The sequence below is a fragment of the Chroicocephalus ridibundus genome, chromosome 4 (genome assembly GCF_963924245.1).
Source record: "Chroicocephalus ridibundus chromosome 4, bChrRid1.1, whole genome shotgun sequence".
Classification (NCBI taxonomy): domain Eukaryota; kingdom Metazoa; phylum Chordata; class Aves; order Charadriiformes; family Laridae; genus Chroicocephalus; species Chroicocephalus ridibundus.
In genome coordinates, this window is record NC_086287.1 from 83932763 (window position 1) to 83956804 (window position 24042).

The following is a 24042-nucleotide window of genomic DNA, read 5'->3' on the forward strand; positions in this document are numbered from 1 at the left end:
GGACTCGGCTGAATTAAAACCCCCAAACACGCCAAGTGTGTTTCCTGCACCGCTACTCAAGTGTGAATTTAGGCTTTGTGGCGGTGCTTCAGATATTTCATGTAATGCCCTTGAACTTCTTTGCTTTTAAATAGCATTCCCAAAAGTCTTAATGAAGAATGGATGAAGAATAGAAGAATCTATAGAGCTTGGCATTAAAGTAATAGCCATTTAACTTCATATGTGAGTAAAAAAGGTAACTACTGTACCAGCGGAAAATGAATTATGGCTCTTCTGCTAATATGATTGCAAAGGAAAAACTGAAAAGTGGCTACAAAAATAACAGTGATCATTTAATGTCTAAGGGGATTGGTATTTAACAAAATTAAATGATCTTAAAATCTGACTTCAGTTCAAATATTTATGTTAAAATTCTTAGCAAGTAAGAACATGACCAGCTACAATAAACTACGATTCCAGCATTCCAAGTAGATTTTACTGGGTTAAGAATTTATAATCTGATTATGCTACACCCAACTTTAAAGCTTTTAAAAAATCAGGTTACTTAAAATACTGACAAAAGTGTTTTCTTTCACTTGTCATGATTTATAAAGAAGATATTTGCCTTTTGAGCACGAAAATATAGATGTAGTCCACGAGGACCTGAAGAACCGAGTTTTTCTAACAAGGAAGGCGCGGGTAGAACACAAAACCGAGTGAAGGGCAGTATTTCAGGCATAACTTTGCTTATATGAACACATGTGGTCTAACAGAGGGTGTGATAGTCTGTTTTAGTACTAGGGTTAAATTTTGCTATTGCATAAGGTACTATGGAGATTTGCCAATTGTTTTAATATTTGTATATTAAAATTTAGTATCTATATATTAAAATGAGCCGCAGGATCCTCAAAAGGATGCTTGCAATTTCTAGTATTGCCTTTTACCGACTGGAATATTTAACAAGCCAGGCTCAGTTTCCTGGAAAACTGTTTCACTTAAGAAAAACGAGCCAAAAATTTTCCTTTAATGAATGTAAACCCGAAGAAACATGGTTGGGTTTTCCAGCCCTTCCCTTTTCTCCGGAAACCAGGGTGCGGGGGGCAGGAGGGGCTGCAACATCCACCCTGAGTTTTAGGGAATATTATGGTGGCTGTCACGTCTTTGGTTTGCGGTTTTCCTCAGTGTTACTGGAATCAACCTGTTTGCAAGATGAGTGCATGGATCTCTCTCTTGAGAGAGAAGAACCTCTTTTTTCTTGTCTTTGATATATTAAGAAAACATAAGGTCGATTAAATCGCAACGAGACCAATAAGCAGAAATAGCAAGAGGATCCTACTTGTACCTGATGGCTGCACTGTGTGATTTTGGGGGTGTTAGACAGCTGTGTTGCAATTAGATGAAAAATTCACAACGTAGAGAAGAGCAATCAAAGCAAATTTGTGGGAACTGCTAACTTCAGTCTTCCGGGGACCTTTAATACATCTGGGGCTGTTTGAATAGTTCTTTAAAAGTAGTAAGCTGCACATTTGGCTCTGGCTTAAGCTGTATAAACCGCTTAATAGCGGCTGTTAGTTTGGAGTCACTTTCCAGCAGCAGTGGAAAGCAGCCATAGAGGAAAGCAGGACTGGCAAAACCCGGAAGGCGTTCATGGGACTGCAGCACTTTGCTGTTCCACTGCTCACGCGCGAGGCTGACCGTGCCTACACCATTACTAGCCCACCCTCTGCCAAGGTACCAACATCTTAACAACAGAAAATGTGGTCGTTTAGAATTTCTACTGTTCTGAAAGGGGATCGTCTTTTGTCACCTTTTTGTAAAACTAGTGATAATTCGTCAGGTGCTTTCCTTCTACAGAAGGCGGCTAACCAAGTGCGACTTCATCAAGAAAGCTTTTAAGCCTTTATTTTGGTAACGTGATCAACACAAAATAATCTGCTGCTTGAAAAGCACTGAAAGGAGATTACACTGGTGGGTGCTGATGGTACTTGTAGGGAGGGCACATCTGTACTGTAAAGACCTCGCTGCAAAAGATATGATGTGGGATATTGTCACTATAGCACTCAAGAGTCGAATGCAAATGCTTCCTTAACCAACAACAGCACTGGAAACTCTGACCCCCTTCTCTGGCTTGCAAGCATCATGTCACGCTAGGTGTGACAGATTAATTTACAGATCTACGTGTTCAAAACTGCAGGGCATGGCTGAGCAGCTGGGAGGAGACATGGCTGCGCCTGTTAGTTGGGGTGCCCGTGTCGGCGGTGCCCCCCTGCACTGGAGGCCACGCATTCAGGTGACGCGTGCCGGGGACAGACCTGCACTAAGGTAGATAAACGGTGAGGAGATGCTGGGGTCAGGCCTCTTAGGAGCATCTGAAATAATGAAGGAGGAGACGGATGTCTGCTAGTGCATGGTTTTATTCCATTTTATTTGAGTAATGCTGCTGCAATATGTTCATATCAAAGGAGAAGTTAAAGCCTGTATGATAGGATTTTTGTTGTTGTTCTAAACTGAGAACTCTCTTTGTGCTGCTAATCCTTTCACCGGCTGCAGGCTCTGTCTGCTCTTTTCAGGCCCACAGTCCACTGCTTTATTTCCTGCTCCTCTGTTCTGACTCTTGTACTTGGTCTGATTTCTCTACTTCCTTAACTTCTGACTTGTTCTCCTCTTCTCGTGCCAGTGTTGGGATATGTGGGCTGCATCTCATTACCCCGGAGAGCAAGGCTCAGCTTCCTGGGCCCTTCTCTACACGCTGCAACAAATACCGCAGATAAGGCAGAAATACTGGGAAAAGCCTTCTAGGGACTTGGAGGCATTTTCTTTGGGGTTTTTCTCGAAGGGGTACCACTGTGCGAGCTCCAGCACGCTGCCGCACCAAGCACAGCATCTGAGCAGCCGGGCTGTGTCCAGGCAGGAGCCGCTGCCAGCCACCCGTGCTGAGCCCTGCACTGCACCTTCCCTTCCCGCTCACCCCGGCACCGGGGGCCTCGGCAGGGCTTACGGCAGGGCAGCGCTGCCAGGGGAAGACGAGGGGCTCCAGCACAGACCTGCGGAACAGCCCTTTTCAGTGGGTCCCACTGCATTGCCCCTGATGTGGTGCAGGGGCTGCGGGAAGAGGGGCTCCAACCCCTCTCTCCTGTGGCACTTCAGCACGTACAGGAGCTACTGTCACCCTTGAAGCCAAGCACTGCTGCGGCACTGCAGAATGCTTCAACCCTTCCACTAGCTCCCAAAGAGGAGCTGAATGTCCAACCTACCTTGGTGCTGTGAGAGGGATGTGGGGGAAACCCCTCCAGTGTTCTATGCCTGGGTTGCCCTGGTAAGAGCGTGCAGCACTGCACGGCTCTCTGTAACACTGCAGCTTTGTATGAGCCCTTGCCACCTCTCTGACATCTGCTTTCTGTGCTCTCTGCACCTCAATATCCTGACTTGGAGTTTTACCTGCAAACAGCAGAAATGTGTCATTAAATCCCCTGATGCAGAAAGGGGCAGTTCCTCATGCCCTGCCCTGCCTGCATGCGGAGGTGGGGGGTCTCCTCTAGGGCACTGTGTGACTGACCACTGCCAGATAAACCCTGAGCTTAAGGAAACCAACTGATAGTGGAGCAAGGTCCTCCCATAGCAGCTTACGAGGCAGATGCCAGCCCATGCAGCTGATTTAATGTTTGTCCCTTGGCTGAGAAATCCCGCAAGTGACAGCTGTGCCCCAGGGATGGCTCATGGAGCCCTCCGCCACCTGCAATGGTTTCCAGTATTTATCAGGAAGAAGAGCAATTACAAAACGCTGCTGTAAAGCTCACCAACTCAGCTTTAGGAACAGCCAACGAGTTCAGCTGTGCCAGGGAGTGCTGTGGGTCAGACAAGGACAGATACAGCTTTTTGCCAGCCCAGGCTCTTCAGCCCTGCTCCTGCCAAGGGAGGGACCCTCACGCCACCTTTGAAGCAGAATTTGTTTCATGGAAAATTATGTGGGTTTTTTTTCTCCTCCTATCTCTATTCTTCTTGCTCGTTGTGACTGAGCTTGGTAAACAGATTACTCGAACACTCTGGAAAATTTATCAGCAACTGCTGCCCAGTGGGAAAAGCCTCCTCCTGTCCATTCCTGAAAGTCCTCCTCAGTCCTCATGGTACTATCATCATTTGCCTAATTAGAAAGATGAAATAAAATGGCTGTATGCAATTTCAAGAGTTACACGGCACACTAATTTGAGTGCACAGAAGGATCTTTTTTGTTAGGTGAGTCTGGGCTCTACTGGAGAAACCCTCCTGGAAGCTGTGCTGGCTCTCTGGCCCCCACCCGGCACCTCCCTGCTTACCTTGCACAGCATTGCTTTATGGCTCTCTGCTGGGAAAAATGATCCTCCTTGCTAATTAAAAACTCTTTTTGCCTGCACTGGTGCCCTTTCCACCCTCAGCTGTGGCCACCAAGAGCCCACCCATGAGCTGTGTTTGCCCCTGGGCTCCGCAGCACTGAAGGGAGACGGGGGACTCGCGGGACAGCATTACAGGAACGAGCAGGTCTGGAGAAAAGACACAGCTTGAACTGATTTTCTCAGCTGTAGATAAGGCAAAACGTAACTCCCACTCTTGCCTCTGATCTTCTCTTGAATTACTGGGTTTTATGTCTTCTGCCCCTACCCCACGGAGAAGAGCCCTGCAAAGGTCCGCTTGGACTCCGGCCTGTTGGTGGAGCTTTGGACCATGCCTATGTAGCTTCTGCAAACCTGTGATGTTATCACCTGGGCTCCACTAAGAAAAGCATCTCTAAACTAGGCATTGCTTGGTCCTTAATCTCTGAAGGGGTATCATGGGAATTTAAGTATGTTAAACTTTTAAGGTAAAGCTATGTCTTCAATATTGCCCTGAAAAGTAAAGGGGTTAAATGTTGAAAGTGCCTTTCTGAACTGAAATCCCAGGCGATACATATTTAAAAGAAAGTAATATGAAAATAGCAGTAACAAGCCATCCAAACACACAAACTGTTGTGTTATAGCTCAGGTTACATTACTGGGAAGAAAGCTTGATTAAGAATCTCGTATAAGATCCACTGCCATTGCCTGCATCTTACACAAACCTTGTTTTGGATGCAGATGCCAACAAGCCACAAGCTCTTTAGCAAAGTGTGCTGTTCTTGCAGGTTTCACCGCTCCGTGATTGGAAATCATTTCAGCTCTCAAGTTTACATTCTTCTGGTTGTAAATCTGTGTTAGCAAATGCTGCTGTAGTTAGTTTCACCTCTGTCAGCATGGTATCACTACCTCTTGAAATGGCTTTGTCTCCGTTTAGCAAACAATACAAAGATAGGCTTATGTTTCACTGTGGTCAATGAACTGAGGTGGAATTTAAAAGCAAAAAAATTGTATTTATGCTTTCTGGGTTGCGCACAGCTATTGCACATTGATGTTTGGTTTAAAACTTGGACTTAATTTTAAGTGCACTTTGGTAACTGGCTCAACCTGTGTCTGAGTAAGATTTACAAATACATATTGGCTTAGTATACGCTTGTACAGGCGTCGCTTACAATGCTGTGTTGCTGTCCTCGTGTGTTTAGAAATTGGTGCTGACATGTATCTTGACTTCATTTTAAATTTTTAAATTTCTATTTAAAGAATACATTTAGATAATTTTACTGACAGGAATTAGAAACCTCTTGACTTCCAAAAGAAACGGCAGCTTTCCTTGAAGCTCTTAAATATCAATGATCTGGAAATTTAAGGAAAATGCCAGACCTGTTGTAGTATGATCTCAAGAGTTAGCAATATTACTACATAATTTTCTTTTGTGCATATGAATCCTCTATTAGCAAATACCACAACTACCTCTTGAAATTAAGTATTTTCAGAATTAGTAGACTTCATGTTGCTCGCTAATGTTTTATATATCAGGTTTGTCTAAGCAGTTGACCAGCTGCATAAAAATTTCATCCAAAAAAATGTCACTCCTTCCCCCTGGATGCAAACGCTTGCTTACAGAATGTTTTGAGTACACAGAAACATGGAATTAAATTAGCTAACCCTGCAAAATACAGATCAACACAGGCCTGAGCACCCCTGCCATCGCAATGTATAGGACCCTGGTTACGATACACTTTCTATTCTAGTTCTGCCACAGATCGGAGATGTTTGATTTGTCTTGTTTTCCTTCTTTCCTAGGTTCCTAAAGCAATAGACCTCTGGTTGAAGTAGGTTCTTTATAAATGTCACTGTACAGTAGTTTTGTTGTTGGTTTGGGAGTTTTTTAGTTCTGGTGCTTTTGCGCAGCTACATGTCCTCAGGCTGTCTTGGCCACAAAGGGAAATTTGGGGATTTCAATAGATGGTGTATTCAGAGACCTGTCTTCAGGGAGGTCCTGTGAGTTGGTGGCTAGAAGTGAATTTGCTCCTCTTGGCCTCCATGCGCCATTTTCCCCGTCCCTGAAATGGAGAGGACGATCCCTACCTGCTGCAAAGGGCAGCTGGGATGCTGGGGCAGCTCCTGTGCCCTGACCGCGTTTGGTCAATGACAAGTGTTTTCATTGTTAGATTTGTGGTAAAAGGAACGTACGAGACTGGCCTCTTGTAACTTTAATTAATGAGAACAATTACACTTGTTGCCATCACTCTCCGCTGGGCTGTGCAACCCGAACACAGTATGGTCCATTCTCACCCGACTTCACTGGGGTACAAGTGCCAGCCTCACTTAGGGGTGTGGGGAATGAAGGATTAACGTGCTTCATGCCCAGCTGCTTTAATTTAATTTAGGGCCTGATCCTATGAGGCAGTGAAGTCCTCTGCTCTCGTTGACTTCAGTGGCATTTGAGGGACTTGGGACCTGTTAAGAAAAAGGTCTTTGATCTTCAGTCAGCAGCGCGAGCACATGAAGGGGAGCTATTCCTTCTGTACGCACTCATAATTCGTACAGGATTTGTGTACCTTTTATAATAGTCTGCTTAAATCTTAATGCGTTGCTAGGGAACTGGCCGTGTCCACTACCAACAAACATGCAGGCGTTGTGTCCTACTGGTCTCTGGCAGAGTTTTCCTTAAGAAATGGCTTTATTGCAACAAAATCTACTAGCAGTAGTACAAAAAAGTAGTTTGTCAGCTTTTTTTTAATTACAAATATTTTAATTCTGTCATACAAACAGAAATCCCTTCCAAGCTGAAGGCTAGGCCTGTGAGCACACCACCCAGAGTCAAATACTTCTTTCCCTTATTCTTTAAAATATTGATTCAGCTATTTTTTAATTTACTTGAGTCTAAGTACAGTGTTTAGAAGCTTAGCAGGCTTGGATACTTTCTGCTCTTTTGTACTAACTAATGCTATTACTATTTTCAAGACACTTCTAAGAAGAGCTAATTATTTATGTTTCCAAAGTGAATGGCTTTTCAAGTTTTCAGACTGCATTTAAGAGTATCAGAAAAGAAACGTTTGTGTTTATGGAGTCCTAGAATGCTGTTTCTGAAATGGTTTCATCTCCCTTTCATGGACATCAGAACTGTCTGCATTGTTTTAAATTAGTGATAAAACAAGGCGTGAAACCCCAACTACCAAAGAAAGAAATCTGCTACCAAGACAGGACAAAATCTGTGCAGAGAAAAAAAAAAAAGTAATGGGGAAATAGAAATGAGACATAATCTGAGACAACCTCCCTGAAAACAAGCAAGCAAACCCTCTTCTGTTAAGCTCTCAGGAGAGCTGCTAAAGAATTCTGAAATAATCCAGAGAAGGAACTCAACCCCTCGTTTTCATTCTTCTCGGTCCATTCCTTGCAACTCCCTAAGAAAAACTGATCCGTTGGGTGTTTTATACAAAGGATGAATTTTTATGATACAAAAGCACACCGTTTAAAGCTGTGTCCTCATATTCCTCGGCAGCCATTATCTTCAGGCTTATGGAGAAGCACACGTTGATCTTTTCCAAGGCATGGGTTGGCAGGGAGGCAAGGAACACTTTTCTGGATTCATCAGCCTTCCTCGTGGGGCCTGAGCAGGAGCGATCTCACAGCACAACACAGGACTATTACAAAGCCATCATATATGACATGTGCTAATAGCTTTTTCTTCTTGTCTCATGGTGGTCACACAATGTAATAGCAAAAGATGGAAGACACTTAGGAACTACAAGACACTATCCAACTAATGATGCTTTTTTTGGTCCGATCTGTAGCTTATTATGTCATGCACATGTATTCAAGTGCAATGACCCTTTTGCAAAACTGCTTAAGTTATAGAAAAGGCGCTTCAGTATTCAGAGCTCAACTTCTGTCCTCCACTGTCTGAATGGACATCTCTACACTTAGAGAGCAACTGTTCCTAGCCTGACTGCTGGTCCCTCTGTGGTTATCTGACCCGGAGTTAATGTAGCATAATTAACATGTCTGTGGGTTGCCCAGTGCCACATGTGAACCAGAGGTTTTGTGATGGGCAGCCTTGTGACATTCACTGTCATAGATCATATAATATTGTGGATTTTAGTTCTCTGACCCAGTGTGTTCAAGAGAATGAGATTCTTCCTTAGCTTGATTTTTCCTGGCTTTTGTGACTCTAAATAAGGTCCTTATATTGTTCAAACATAATTTTTGCGGTATATTGTATTAAGATGTTTGGCCTGATCTAGATTATGCAGCTTCATGTAACTGATGAAAGAGCTATTGTTTTTCACAGCAGAAAAACCACCACTCATCCAGATCACTGACCTATTTCTTGGAGTCAGAAATAACCTTTCTGAAGTCTTACTGATTTTTAACGCTGTTTTGCACTATTGTTCTTGAAGACCCATGTTTGAAGTGTGACTACAATAGTATTTAAGGATCAGATAAAAAATTTCAACTTAATTTTCAGATGCAGAAAGATTTTATTTTTCCATAAGTTTTGGTACTATTCTAAGGAAAGTGTTAAATAAATTGCTGTAATTGAGCCGTGGGGGTTACTCCATTACTCAATGATACTGAGGTTCCTCAGGCTTAAACATCACCAGTATATTCCTCTCCACCTTTCTTACTCTGAAATCCAGTGGAATTTTCTGTATTGTCTGAAAGAGATGATGAACCATGTCCAGGAGCAAGAATTTAATTGGCTCACCCTATTACTAGATTGGGCTATTCATTACCCTGAAATCTGAAAAACAGAATCTACAATTTCCTGAAGATGGGAACAATTTGTAGACAACCGCTCCTCTAATCTTGCTTTTCAGCCCTGACGTGCAGAGGCCAGTGCCAGAAGAACACATCAGGAGAACAAACTAATACTGCATAAAGAGATTTTGTGGAGGCTAGCGTGTGAAGAAATGTATTTACCATTATATACGGCTTTTCTCTGCAGGAGAACAGGGCTTGCATATTCTCTATGCTTTTTCACTATACAGAGAGGGATAACAGGCATTCAAAAAAGAATTAGGATGCTGAGATGCTCAGTCCATGCTGGATTGCTGGCTCCCTGCTCTTCGCCGTGGAACATCTGCTAAAGAACTCTTTGGGAGACTTCTGGGTTTTTCAGGACCAGCAGAAAAAACAGCACTGCTAGGATGTTTTATATTTAGGGCACTTTGGTACTGACAAATGCTGTCTCATTTTATCATGCTGCAATCAAGATGACAAAAAAGTGTGGCAGCTAGTAGAAACTCCCCTCGCAGTCCAACAAAAAACGGGGTCTTGAAAGGAAAAGTTTGGCACACAAAAAGCTCCAAACACAAAAAAGCTAAACCTCTACCAAACCATTTCTGCTTGTTGTGAGCCTGCCAAAGCAGAACAGACTTTCTCAACAGAAAAGGCTACATTATGCTAGAAGGAAATGAGCTGCAAGGCACAGGAAAAGGGAACACGAGTGGAGATTTATGGCAGTACTGAAAGCAGGCACTGTACTGCCAGATCAGGAGTAAGACACTACCAAAGGATGCTACCTCTGTTTTTTCATCTATTGAGGAAGAAGGAGAGTTTCTGTTGCAGGGTATCTAAACTACTGGCATCCACCGCAGAAAGCCGTTGTGTCCCAATCAGAATTTTCTACTTTTTTGGAAGGTAAGAAGTGGGAAAAAAAACCAAACCCAAAACAACTGGCAAAACCCACTCAAACTAAAACCACCCAAACCAAACGTACCAGTCAATGAATACCTGACAGTGAATAACCTGGGAACAGAATTGTGTTACGAATGTGCCAAGTTTTGCTCAAGTATCACTGACTTTATAAAGTACAAATTCAGTTTTTTTTTCCAAAAGATCTTCACTATGCCCCACTGCTGCTCCTGAAGATCATAGAGGAAGGATTGGTTCATGTTGACATTTTTTACTTTGTTTTTTTGCTGCTATTTTGGCTCTTGCTCCTTGAAGTACCCGAGGGACTTCACACGCTGAATTATCCTGGACACAGACTGCAGCAGAAAGGCACATCTGTGGACAAACAAAACCGTTTTCTATATCCAGAAAGACTCAATTAAGAAAAATATAAAGTTAAGGCTTTTTTTTTTTTTTTTCCCCTGCCAGGAATTTCTAATTAGAGCTCCTTTTTGTCTCCCTCTGTAAATTCATTCTCAGAGGTAAGCTGCTAACCCAGAGAAGCTGCAGGATCTCCCTGGATTTTTACCAAGCTTAATTTGAACTTTGCCATGGTTTTCACTTGCTAGTGAAACTGCAGCTTGTTTTCAGCTCCCTAAACTCAGGTGAAAGGCTACCCCAAACGATTCTGATGGATAACTGTATGTGGGAACAGCCTCGAAGAACATGAGAACACCCCTGAAACGTATCATGCCATAAATGTAACTTGCACGATGCATTTTGGATGGGCAACCCTAGGTTTCTTTCTTTCAAAATGTAAGGTCTGATCTTTCTTGGTAGCATGCACATCTTTTTCATACTGGGTATGATACCAAATTATGGACACCTGTCAGCTTTAATGTACGTATGGAACCTGGACATGTAATTTTCAGTAGTTCTGAATAGGAGCCTAAGCCTCTGGACTGTACGGAAAAAATCTTCACGAGTGTCTCAAAAGTGCCTTTGTGGTTTCTTGCTAGTAAGGAAGGTGTGCCATTTATCTTGAACAAAAATTGACTGCTGCCTTTATCTATCCATAATTTGCATTTATAAGAACAAGATATTGAATTACATTTCTCTACGGTCTAGAGCTAGATCCTGAAGTATTGTCCTGAAAATCCACGTATGTGCAAATACTTTGTGTGTTATGTCACAAAATGCCATGTGGAACTGAATGCTCAAAATATTAGTTAGCAAGGTGTGTAACAGAGATACAGAAGACTCCTTCTTCACAGAAACACTTTTTTTTTTTGAAAGAGAGAACCACTGAAGTAATCTGTATTACTCTCACAAGTCAGTGAACAAAAGTGTGTCCTGAAACTACAGCTAGCTATAAAAGTGAAATGCTCTCATGCAGATTCAGAGGGGGAGAAGAATCTTGCTGCAACACCACCATTTTCCCTGGGTGGGATGACAGAAGAAATCACCTAGCGATGTGCATGCTTTTCTTCTGACTTTCTCATACACCTTCCTTTCTGCTGCAGTCCTGTAACTCAGGTACGACTGCAGTGAAGTCCATTGGGCCTTCCTAGGAATCATCTCCTAATGATTTGATACATTACCTGATAAAGGGATGGACCTGACGGGTGCCAGTTGATTCAATGACCAATAACCAGTCTCCTTAAGCAACACTGACACGTGAAACACGATCGGAGATGCATCAAGCAGCTGCCGTTAACACCTATCCATTTGGGGTTGTTCAGCCTGGAGAAGAGAAGGCTCTGGGGAGACCTTAGAGCAGCTTGCCAGTATCTGGAGGGCGCTGACAAGAAAGCTTGAGAGGGACTTTTTATAAAGGCATGTAGTGATGGGACAAGCGGGAACGGCCTCAAACTGGAAGAGGGGAGATTTAGATTAGATATCAGGAGAAAATTTTTCACTCTGAGGGTGGTGAGACACCGTCCCAGGTTTCCCAGAGAAGCTGTGGCTGCCCCATCCCTGGAGGTGTTCAGGGCCAGGCTGGACGGGGCTTGGAGCAACCTGGTCTGGGGGTAGGAATGAGAGGGTCTTTAAGGTCCCTAACAACCTAAACCATTCTATGATTTCCACTTAATTTTTTGTACGTTATGAAAAAGATGAGCATAAAGGCTATTCCCAGTTCCGCATATTCGCCTTCTGCACTGTTAAGCTAGCAGCTTGCCAAATCCTGTACTATGTTTCTGTCTATAGGGACTGTCTGTGGGATTTAGGGCACGTTAGAACGGCAAGAGGCACAGGGGCAAGGAGAGAGCGAAGTGATATGCAGGAAGGCTGGTAAATAGTTTCCTGTTAATGGCAAGGAGGAAAAATCACACCCAGTGCAGTTATACCTCTGAATTCGGCATTATCTTGGAGCGCTGCCCTTGGAAGTGATATTTATGCAAATGAAAACTTCCCTGTAGATGCAGGTGCAATTGTTAGTAAATAAGTACAATGCCAAGCAGATAAAATGACAACCGAGGAAACTGATGTGGTTGTTCCCTTGGTGGATTATTGTGATGTGGACAGTAATTTGCACTACACACAGGACAGCGCTGGCATAAGGAAGCATCTCCCACGTCAGGGGGCTTTTCAGCTCGCACGCATTCTGCTGAGAGCAGCCATAGGGTGCCGGACTGGCACCAGCTACAGAAGAAAGCGAGTATGTGCTGCTTCCTGGGCAATGTGGACAGATAACTTCTAGAAAGCTACTTCCAGAAGTAGCAATAAGTGAACGTAGTGCTCACTGGGAAGCTGAACATGGTTTTGATATTATCACTGGACTTGCATTGGGAACCAGTTTCTAAGGGATCTTACACCAAGCTTGTGTAAGAGTACAATGAGCACTGCCAGCATTTTTTAAGCAACGCCAAGTCAGCTGATGCAGGTAACTTGACCACCTGTGCTCAGCAAAATATGGAGATGTATTTAGTTTAAGCTGACATATCTTATTGTGGCTCAATTTTCCCTCAATTCTTCCAGGGAGGTTTCTCACAGCCTGACATAAAATCATTCATGTGTATACAACAGACTTCACCACGATGCGAGTACGACCCTATGGCTACTTTCATACAGTTTTACAAGCCGCACAAAGAAAGGTTTCAAGAGATGTTTAACTGTTTTATATAAAGCTACTTGATCTGTATTAAACAGTCAAACATCTCTTATGCATGCAATTTGTGTATACAGTTAAATGTACATTTCTGGTGCAAGAATGGTGAATTTTGTTATTCAGACCAAAAGAAGCAGGCTGGTATCGGACGTTAATCAGGCTGCTGTTTCTAATTCTTGTACTTTTCTAAAGAACAGTGGAATGTGGTAGAAACTACACAGAGCCAAGTCATGGAACTTCTTACTTATTTTTTTTACCTACACAGGCAAAACTTTCATTTGAAGACACTGAATAAGAGTTTTTCTCTATAGCTCCTATGCCTGTGCTCATAGAAAAGATACATGTGCAATAATTTTAATTACATATATAGCTCTACAAATGAGATATAAAGCCAGCTACGTAGAAAGTGTATAAAATAACTGTTGAATTAAATATGGCATAGATTTCTGTCTGCTAAATAAATACTAATTTGGTTTTCAAGCAATTATATAGTATCTGTAAGTTATTATCTAGTAGATAATAAAGCACACGTTACTACTTTTTAAGCTGTATCACTTCATCTGAGTATTGGCAAGCTTAATTTGCAGTGTAATTGAGTATATTAGAAGATTATTAATAGCTGGAGCCCATGAGAGATTTGTTTTCACTGTATGTAACTGCGTTTGAGACAGAGCGGTTTGGGTACTCCTACAGCAAGTCTCAGGTGCTTTCCAAAATTCTGTGTCAGAGATGAATTGCCAGAAAGATTTTACCACTACTAAAGACTCTGTTTGGTTTTACAGTCATTAAGTATCAGTCTCTTTTTAATGTTAAAACAAAAAGTTTTTGTATTTAGTACCTGCGTTTACATTAGGATACCCCAAAGAGGTGTCTTCTGCCTCAACATGCAACAACCTTTGGAAACAGCTTTCTTCTCTAATTATGCGTGTTTGTATGCAAAAAAAAAAAAAGTAATGAAGGATAGTCTTATGTGTGGTGAGAAAGCTCGGCTGCTGGGAGAAATCAGGAGACCATCCAATGGGGTAGATATAGTGACAGGCATATTATATTCCTAATTTGATGTACTTTGTTCTGCTGTTCTTTCTGAGTATTTTCTGTTACATGAACTGGTATTTCTTATGGCAACGCCTTTCAAACCTCTATAAAGAGATGATAAACATTTGAAAGGATGAGTTTTGTGAGTGTATTAAGACGGCATAGCAATTTATTACGTTGACAAACATCTCAGTTGTGAGAGTGGTAAGAAAACTGTCCTATAATTCAAAACGTGGGAAGAAGAGTGGAAAGCAAGCCCTGTTTTGCAGGGCATTAGCAGGGCAGCAGGCTGGCAGGATGCGGGCTGGCTCTGCCCTCTCCAACAGAGTCGCTGCTCCCTGAACCAGAACCTGCCCCATGCTCCCCAGGCAGGCTGGGCACCCTCTGAGCTCTGACAGCCAGGAGCTGTAATGTTTAAGCTGGATGAAATGATGTGCCTGCATCTAGAGGTAGTTTTTATTTCCTCAGATGCAACTATGAAATTTCACGGAGTCCCAATGGACTACGAAATATGGAGAGACCTTGACATTATTGGAATACTCTCAAATATACCAGATAATGGTGCCCCCACCTCCAAGCCTTCTCTTTCACCTCATTTCATCGTGCTAGGGAGCACTCGGAAAACAATCTGATTTCCCCTGCCGCCTTCCAGTTGCAAATCATATAGTGCTTTATTTTAAACATGCAGAATTAGTGTATAGAAGGCAACCATAAGTTTATTAATCACATACTTATAGGCTCATATTTGCAGTATTTTCCAAATACTCTCCCGTGTTTCCTCTTCCTGTTACTAATTACTAGAAGATTATAATTCTCTATATTCATCCTGCAGCTGATTAGAGTTGTAGAGCAGTTAGCCAAAACAGAACATTTGGTGTAATGCTGGCAGATCACAGCATCAAACTTCTATTTGATAGTGCAAAAATATCCTCTTACATTTTCTGTATCTGCAGCACTTTTATACACTATTTGAATAAAGATAACATAAAAAACATTTAAAGAAAAATAGCATAATCTTCTCTTAGCTCCATGCAGAGCAAGAAGGGTTTTTTTCAAAGGTGATTTCTTTTTTCTTGGTGTTCTCAAGCAATATGACTTTGCCACGGGACACATCAGAGTCCAATGTCTAAACCCTTGAAGGGAAAAGGGTTTCCCTCTACCACTCAGAAACAGGACATCCATGATGATGGCTGACACAGGAGTCCTGCTCTGTCATCAGTTCAAAAGGCTGTGGCACTGACTGCACCCGTTTTTTCCCCACAGTCTTGTCCCATGTTAAGTTTTATCATATGGAAAATTCGCGAGCTAACTGGTTGCCTAATACCAATTCAGATCAAGTAGTTTAGTGTTTTGCTGAAAGTCTTAAATAAGACTTCACTTATTTAACCTCAGTAATGGCTTGGAAGCTGATTTGGTATAATTTACAGTGTCCTCTGATTATAGGCTGTCATGTTTTCTGTAGACACATCTACAAAGCTATACTATACCATAACTATATATCACTTTGTTACTGAAGACTTTGTGATACCTGATGTAATTTCACACACCTGCACACAAACAAATCAAACCCAAAAATAGAATCCTAGGGTTGTTTTTCAAACTTCTTTTACCAAAATATGGGGAAATCTGCAGCAAAATTTTTAGGCTTTATTTGACAATACAGATAACCTTCTCTAACACTTAAACCACTTGACAGTACTAGATTTTATCATAAATGTCAATATTTTTCCCCAGTCAATTGTCTTTGATTAGATGAGAGGCTGTTTCACGAGATGTATTTTGTACAAGATAGATATATATAGATATAGATATATATGTATTCTGCTTGCAAAGGTTGATGGAAGGCTGGCTGGGAAGAGATCTGGAAGAGCAGGGTAGCAGTCTTCAGATATAATTATCTAATGGCAGGACTAACTAACAAATGAGATAGATGCCATATATTTTCCCTACAGCCAGCAGCAACTCAGGGGACCCCTCACCCTGGAAGTGCCTGCCTTACAGCTCTGTGCCTCGCTGAACACCCACAAGTACCCACTCTGGCACAAGGTCATCTGTGCTCCACTGAGACCCAGAAACCACATCTTCCCCCTTAAATACGCCAAAGGATTCAATGTAAAGGTACGTCTGTATACTGAGAACATATCTTCCCACAAGCTCCAGCTATAGCTGCCCATCAGATTTTAGTACGGGAACGGAACAAAATATTTTTTTATATAATAGCCTCGCCCACGATGCAAGAGATCCTGATCAATGTAAAAATGCCTCTTTTTCTTTTTTACAAGACCCTATCCACCTGAAGGGGCCATAAATAGAGACAGGGCTAACAGCACGCCACCGCAGTCAGACAGCATGATAACCCATGGGAAGCGTGCAGAGTCCTCCTCCTCCAGCCTGGGGACAGCGCTGGCGACGGCACACGGGGGTGTCCCAGCCAACGCTGACACCGTACGGCGCGGCCCTGCCTTGTCGGGACTTTCTGTGGCTCTTTCCGACAGCTCCCGGTGGAGACGGCAATGGCTGGCTCTTCCCCGGGGTGCGGAGGCTCCTGGGTTGGTGGGGGCCGGTGCTGCTCGGCTGGGAAGCGGCTCCCGCCGGGACGCGCACGCTGCGGGAAGGTGCGGGCACGGCCTGCGCCGCTCCTGCCGTTTGGCTCCGTCCCGGGAGGAGCTGGCTGGACCCCGCAGCGCAGAACGGGTCTGTCGCGACAGGCACCGACGGGCCCCGCCGGCCCCGCAGCGCAGACCAGGTCTGTCGCGACTGTCACCGACGGGCTCCGCAGCGCAGAACGGGTCTGTCGCGACTGTCACCCAGGGGCGGCGCGGGAGCGCGCGGCTGCCGCCAGCCCGTCCGCCGCGGGTTGCGGGACCGGCGGTGGCCGTCGGAACGCTCAGGCTGCCGCCCTCACGCTGAAGAGCCGCAGCCTCCGACAGAGGAGCCAACTTCTGTGCCAGCCCCGCAGGTGACAGCCACACGCCCGGGCCGCCCAGAAGCGCACCGTAGGAAATGTCACACCTCTGTGCCCGGCGGAACGGCGGGGGCAGAGGCTCTTCCTCAGCTGCGGGCGCTCGGGGAGCCGGCGCCCCGCTGCCGTCCCGTTCCGCGCAACATCGCCCCGTCCCCCCCCGCTCCTGGTACCGGGCGGGAGCCGGCGCCCCTGCCCGCGGGCCGGGCCCTTACCGATGATGATGGCACAGGCGCTGACCAGCCCGATCTCCTTCTTCAGCGCCACCCGCTCGGGGCCGCCGGGCGCGCCGCGCTGCTCCCCACCGGCCATCGCTGCCCGCGCCGCTCTGCCCGCGCCGCCGCCCACACCGCGCATGCGCCGCCGGGGCGGGCGGGGGGCGCGCGGCGGCCGCTCCCTCAGGCGAGGCGGCGGCGGGCGGGGGGACGCCGGCCCCAGCGGGACAGAGCCCGGCGGGGCGGCCTGGGCCGGGCCCGGCAGCCGCCCCGGGGGAGCCCGGCCCCGCGGGGCGGGCTGGGGCGAGCGCGGGAAGGGCGGCGGGACGCGGTTGGTGAGTGGCAGGAGGCTGGTTCAGGTGCCCAGGTCGCCCGCCCGCCCCCGGCTCGCCCTGGGCCACCGGCCCGCCCTGCTCCGTGCAGGGCTCGCGCTCGCAGCGCTGTCTCCACGTGCATCTCCTCAGCGGTGGTCCACCAGCTGCTGCTGCGGAGTGTGATAATATAAAGGGAAAAAACGTTTTATTGCTTGTAATCAGCACTGACAGTGTGTGGCCTCATTAAAATCAACAAGGCGATGCCCAAACTGCTGGGTTTCTGCCTTTATTTCTCCTGCCAGTTTCTTCTCCCCCGTCCCAGATCTCTGAGGAGCGGCAGCCCCCAGTCCGCCGAGCCCCGGCTCCCCCGCACCCCGGACACCCAGGGGCTGCCACCCGGGACGTCCCTTGCACCCTGCACGCTGCCACCAAGGGCATCCCCCGCGCCCCGGAGACCCAGGGGCTGCCACCCAGGGCGTCCCCCAGCCCAGCTGCGCCACCGGGCAGGCAGCCGACTGGCCATCAGCTGCAGCTGGAGTGGTCAGCTGGCAAGCTGAAGGAAATAATTGGTATTTCCTTTCCTCACACAGGGGATGGAGCATGAACGTTGGGATGCTTCATTGCAGCAAGAGCACAGGAGTACCAAGGTAAATGTAAAGAAATAATGTCATGTGGTAATTCACAAATCTTTTGCTCAGTGAAAAAAATGCCTTCATAAGAGTGTCAATGGATAGTGTCTGCTCTGCTCTCAGATGAAATCAGAAAATTAAATTCTGGCTTGGGCACCTGGGCTCTTCCCTCAAGCTGTAACAGCTGAGGGTTTATTGACGGAAACCCTTGATTCGTTCCTTGTTTATAAGGCAAGAGGAACACCTTCCTGAGAGTAGTGCTGCCTTTGGAGAGGATTCCCACGTGGGTGACCTTTTCTGAAAGTGCACAGGTTAGGAAATTTTCATAAGAAGATTGAATGGTGTTTGGGAGGTGAGGGAAGGAGATAGTGTGTATTATGGGGTAACCGATGCGGTAATGGGGTGATATCAATGGGAGGTGGAAGGTCTGGTTCTTCACCTCGGGGAAGGATGGTGGGAAGTTTCTGTGATGACATCATTCTGATTTTGTTTGACTTTAGGATGAAAAGCATGACCTAAAAACTGGTGAGTGGTTTGAGGAAATCAGTGGACTATGCTTACAATGTTGATAATAGTGATTTTACTTTATAAAGCTGCTTCATACTGCTGCTGTTATAGAAAGGCTCATTGATTTTCAGAGGGTGAGACTTGGTTCCTCAATTGATCTATTGCTCTGTGGAATTGTTGTCTCTAAACGAGCTGCCTCACTAACTACTTCTAAAATGAACATTCTTTTATTGAATTACTGTGTCCTTTTTATAAGAAAGTATTTTACAAAAATAATGACTCCCTGAACTATGTAAATTGTAGTACTGTTTTCCTTTTAAAGATGAGGAAATGCAAAGATTAGAAATGAAGTTTCAGATGTTCAAAAGTAACCTGGTGTTTTAGGTATTTCTTCTCGGTGGTTTAAATGATTGTTTCAGAGGTATGTTTCACACTGGTAGCAACTTAAGTAATTTCTAGTACCTCTGAAAGTCTCTAAATGCTGGTTTCATACGGACATTATGATTTACTCTGTGAAAGTTGTCTCTGGCAGTCTATTTCTTTTGTAAAAGCTAAAAAAATGGATTGAATTTCATAAAAAAGCACAAAAATCAAGAAATATGGGAATGAATGGTGCTGCTAACTTTGTTACTAACTGTATTGCTGAGTTCTAAGAGCCTAATGAAGTTTAGGATCAATTAACCTTTACAGAACAACCACTGAATCTGTTAAATGGATGACCACTTGCAAGTATAATGCTGCACTTCGTTTCTTTTTCTATGGTAGAAACGTTGGTTTGCTTTGAAATGTGTATAATCTTTGTGGTATTGTGTGGAAAATAAAAATCCCAGTCAGCCCTCTTACGCTGATTAGCGAGGAACAGTGCATGCTGGCTGTGGGGTGATGAAAACAAATACTAGAATTCAATTAACTCTAATAATCTTCAACTCAACTGTGCAGTAGCTGCAGGATTTCTTTTTTTTTAAGCATTCTGGCCAGTTTAGGGGGCTTTGCCAGGGAAAGTGCTAAGTATTCATACATGTGTGCATTCTGCCTGCTGATATAAATACTTTGTTCTGTAATTGTTCCTCCTTGCTGAAATTCACAAGGCACAACTGAGTGACTTTACCGATAAGTTTTCAAGGATTTTACTGGTAATAAGAAAGGAAGAACCTAACAGAAAAGCTCCAGAAAACTCTCCTTAGAAGAGATAGCCGACAAACTATTAAACCTGAGAAAAGCAGAGGAACATTACGAGCATTCTGCCTTCCTATCCAGTTTCACATCAGGTGCATTTTGAACAAGGCTAAAAGAACAGAGCTGGCGCAGAAGCGTGGGGCAAAATCTCAGCTTTTCCAAAGAAAACCTTTTGCAACATAAACATTAATGAACTGGCACATCCCATTGTGGCTTGGGAAGGCCAGGATATTGTCTATTACACCTTATGGTTTCAGAACCAGATCCTGTTTTGTGGGTCTCATCTGTGCCCTTGCCTTTGTGGGGGGCTGTTTCCAGAAGGCACAGGCAGCCTTTGGGGCTGGGCCATGATAGAGGCCCCTGGCAGGGGAGATCCGGTCCCCCAAGTAGGGATTTTACAAATGTCTGTCCGAAGGCATGTGTACCCTTGCCAGGGGAGATGAAGATAAGGGTATATGATTGCCTTTTTCTCAAGATGTATAGCATTATTTGGTAGGTGCTTACTTGTGTTTTTCCTAGTGCAGGCAATAAGCTTGTAAGCAGTTTAGCCCAGTTACCAGGTAGTGTGGGCAGTAAACTGGGTGCTCAGATGAGGCTGGGGGGAGCTCTGTTAGCGATGGGGGAGGATGATGGCTATGCAGCAGCAGCGCGGTCTCTCCCTGGCACATGAGACTGAGTATGTGGTGTATGGGGTAACAGTTACGGGCGAGGGGATACAGCTGGGAAATCCGTGCTGGTAACTTCATTTAGGATTGTAGTCCTGGAGCCCTGTAGAATACTGCATTTTTTTTCATTTGTCCTTGGAAAGAGGATAAATTCTTTACCTAAATCCATATAAAGAACATTAGAACATTGATTTACTGATTCTTTCCCCAGTGTGTGCATAATAAATTACTTCCCTTTTCAAAGTTTTAAGTGTTTTATTATTGCTGAAGGAGTAAGCAGGTGGCTGTTCACAACATGAGCTTTTGATATGCCTTCATCCATAGCAAAACACAGGAGTGTAAAACAGCAGTGGGACAGAAACCTGTTGAAAAATACAGCAGTGACAAAGGTTGCCCACACTAGCTGCCAAAAAATGCTCCTTCCCCCCCCACTTTTTAGGCTGAGTGCCTGCCTGCTTCACTGTGTTTTTTGCATGGGGGTGAAGAGAGGACTTTTCTCTTTTTGTGGTAGTGTTGGCTGCTTATGTAGGTTGTATATTCTGTCTTATTGTTAATTTAGTTCCAAAATGAGCAAGTCAGAGGGCATGTACATTCTAATTAGTAGTTATCTGAGACAGCCCTCAGAGCAAAGACTTCTTTTAAATTGTTTTGGATCTGAACATACTGTATCTACTTGAATGACGAAATGTTAGTAAGCAAAAAAAGCCAAAGTTCTTTGTAGGAAGGCAATTGCTGCATAGCAACTGCACAGAGAGGATGCAATGAAGCTTGCATGTGTTCTTTTGTTGCTATTTTTGTCCTCATTTTCTCCATGTTCTGAAATGTACAGGAATTATTAAAGTTGTTGGAAGCAATGATTTCATTCATGGCTACTTATGCTCTTAAAAGAGAAGCAAACAATGCAGTTTGGTTTTATATTTTGGGAAGAAACAATAAAGGGAATTTAATATGCCATTTATGAAGGGATGCTGCGACTGTTTTCAAATGAGTATGGTCTTTAATGTATGGGACTCTCCATGATAGTAGATGTTCTTTCTAGTCTCACTCTATTTTTTTTTTTTTTATCCAGCTAAACCAATTTCTATTTTCTCAAAAGATAACCAACCCTACAAAACTGAAACATACCATAGCTGTTAAAACATAATAATAATAAATAAAACATAATAAATAAACATAACTTTGAATTTAATGGGGTTACTATAAGCAACATCTGGGAATAGTTACTTGGAAGGATAAGCTATCTTGTAGTGTGTCTTTAAACCAGTCTGACTGGTTTAGCAAAAGGAAATTTTTGGAGTAATGGGACTGTAAAGTGATTCTTAACTGCTAATGAGCTTGAGAGTAAGGTTTGCCATGTTGAATAGTACCTGTGGAAAGCCTGTTTTGCCCACACAAAATATGTGAGGCTCTGGGCTGAGCTGTCCTTACGTCTGTGCCCTGCGCCAAGCCTATGCTAGAGGGATTTATCCAGCCCCACAGCTGATGCCCGACCAGGGACCGTGGGGCCCACTGCAGTAGGATGGCTCTTACTCTGTGCTTTGTCACCTTCCTGTAGTAGGACAGGAATTCGTAGGGCATTGGGATTAAGAGCAAGAACAGAACCAGGAAGGAGGCCTGTTTATGGGGAGGTGACATCAGTGGGAGAGAAGCATGTGAAGCTCTGCCACTTTAATGTGAATGAGTCCCAACAGGTGACCCTGAATGTAGCCAGGTGCAGGTGGATCAGCTGCTTGTTGAAAGCATCCCATTCTCCATCACCTTGTTCTATCATATTCAGTCCCTATATGATAAAGGTGGAAAAAATGGTGTTCTTTGTATTTCTAGTAACAGGATACTGTACCTTGGTGTTTTCAGAAAGCTGTAGTAGGGGAAGCTGCCTTAGTATGTGACTTCTGTGTGCTCCCCAGTACCTAAACAAGAAAATGGGGCACGTACGTTTGAAAACGGAAGGCAGAATCTTTTTGTCTAGTTCAATAAAGGAGGAAATTGTCCAGAGTGTCTCTTTTTTGGGTAGCTACTCTACTCTGCAATAATGGCAACAGGAAAGAGGTTCCTACAAATGTGGAACAGTTCTGAAATAGGTCAGAGGCTAATTAGCTCATGCAAACTAGCTAAGCATCTGAACCAGGTAAAAGTAATTCCTCTGATTAAATATAATCTTAATAATTTATTGCTTATGTTTCTTTCACCCTCCTTGATTATTACAAGTTTTATGCACAACAAATATTATTTATAGACAATGCCTTTTTATGTTTGTACCTCATCAAATGATAACGTGAGAGCTGAGTAACTGGAATGTGTGAGCTGTCCTCTAGCAATAGGTATGCGGATCCTTCACACCCTCTGCTGCCTTGCCCTAGCTAAGCACTGCTCTTCAGGACAACTGAACCATGGTGTGCTGAGGAGTGAGTGGAGTTCTTTGCTGATCCATTAGGTTGGGTGCTGGGGATGCAGGGCTATATGCAGAAACCCAGCAACCATCTTGAACCAGAAATGTCCTGTTGCATGCAGTGAGGCAGTGGGAAGTCTGTGTTTATGAAAGCATTCAATTGTCTCTTCCTCTTGTTTCAAGGTTTTGGGAAGGCTCCCTTTCATGTCAATAAGGGGCAGGAATGTAACCAAGAGATGGAGTTAGCAAATACATGATCTTCAGGCTTACAACAGTGGCTTCTGAGTGGGCTGAGCTTTAAGAATACGTTCCAGGCTTGCTGAATGCGGACCTGGATGAGATAATTGGAAAAGCAGGCTGAGAATCAGGGTTTCTCTGAAGCTCTCTAATCTGAGTTATGTCTGACAGTGAAGTCTATCTTCTGGATTCTGTAATGTGTTGCATTTGTTGAGCATTGGGAAGAGCCTTAGTAGGTAAGTCTGACTGTTTGGGCTGACTGATGCCACTCTTCCATGGTCCTCTGCAAGGTCTGGGAACTTTAATTCTGTGATTTAGGAAACTTGGGAGATTCTTCAGGCAGTATCACTGTGTTTTGAGCTTCTCTAGGAGGAGTGTGGGTCTTGTACATAGCCGAGGCTCACCTAGCATTAATAACTCCCTCCACAGCCTTTATGAGAGGCACTATTTTGGCAATGTACAGAAAAGTCAGGGCTGGATACTTCACTGCGCTTATAGCTCCCTGTGAGCAGGCTTTTATCCGTAAATTCTGGTGACGAGAATGTTTGCTGTCTTTTAGGTAAATTATTCATCAGGTATGAACTGTTGGACACTTAGATATCTGTGTAAAAACTCTGTTTCTAAACTTCCACCTGTATGAAGTGAGCCACCGTATGTTCAAATTGTATCACCCCTTCAAAGATATTTCATGACAGCTCATAAGTAGATGAGTGTAAGTAGATTATGTAAAGACCTATTTGTAGGCTGTTGATGAACGAGGTTTCTAGAACCAGGGTTATTGAAAGAACCTAGTTTCTGTTAAGCACACATACAATTGGTGTGTTATCAGAGTACAGTGAAATGCAGTGGTGAAAAGGACC

The 24042-nt window shown here is 44.2% G+C and overlaps 1 protein-coding gene across 5 annotated transcripts in view; it reads right to left on the reverse strand.

Annotated features, from left to right (window-relative positions):
- Nucleotides 1-17389, reverse strand: part of SLC7A10 (solute carrier family 7 member 10) — a 36747-nt gene extending 19358 nt beyond the window's left edge. For all 5 annotated transcript variants that reach the window (XM_063334564.1, XM_063334567.1, XM_063334562.1 and 2 more), the window contains exon 1: nt 17266-17389. In XM_063334564.1, the coding sequence (XP_063190634.1) occupies nt 17266-17362 (97 nt within the window). In that variant the 5' untranslated portion in view covers nt 17363-17389. The remainder of the gene's footprint in view (nt 1-17265) is intronic.
- Nucleotides 17390-24042: the final 6653 nt, after the last annotated feature.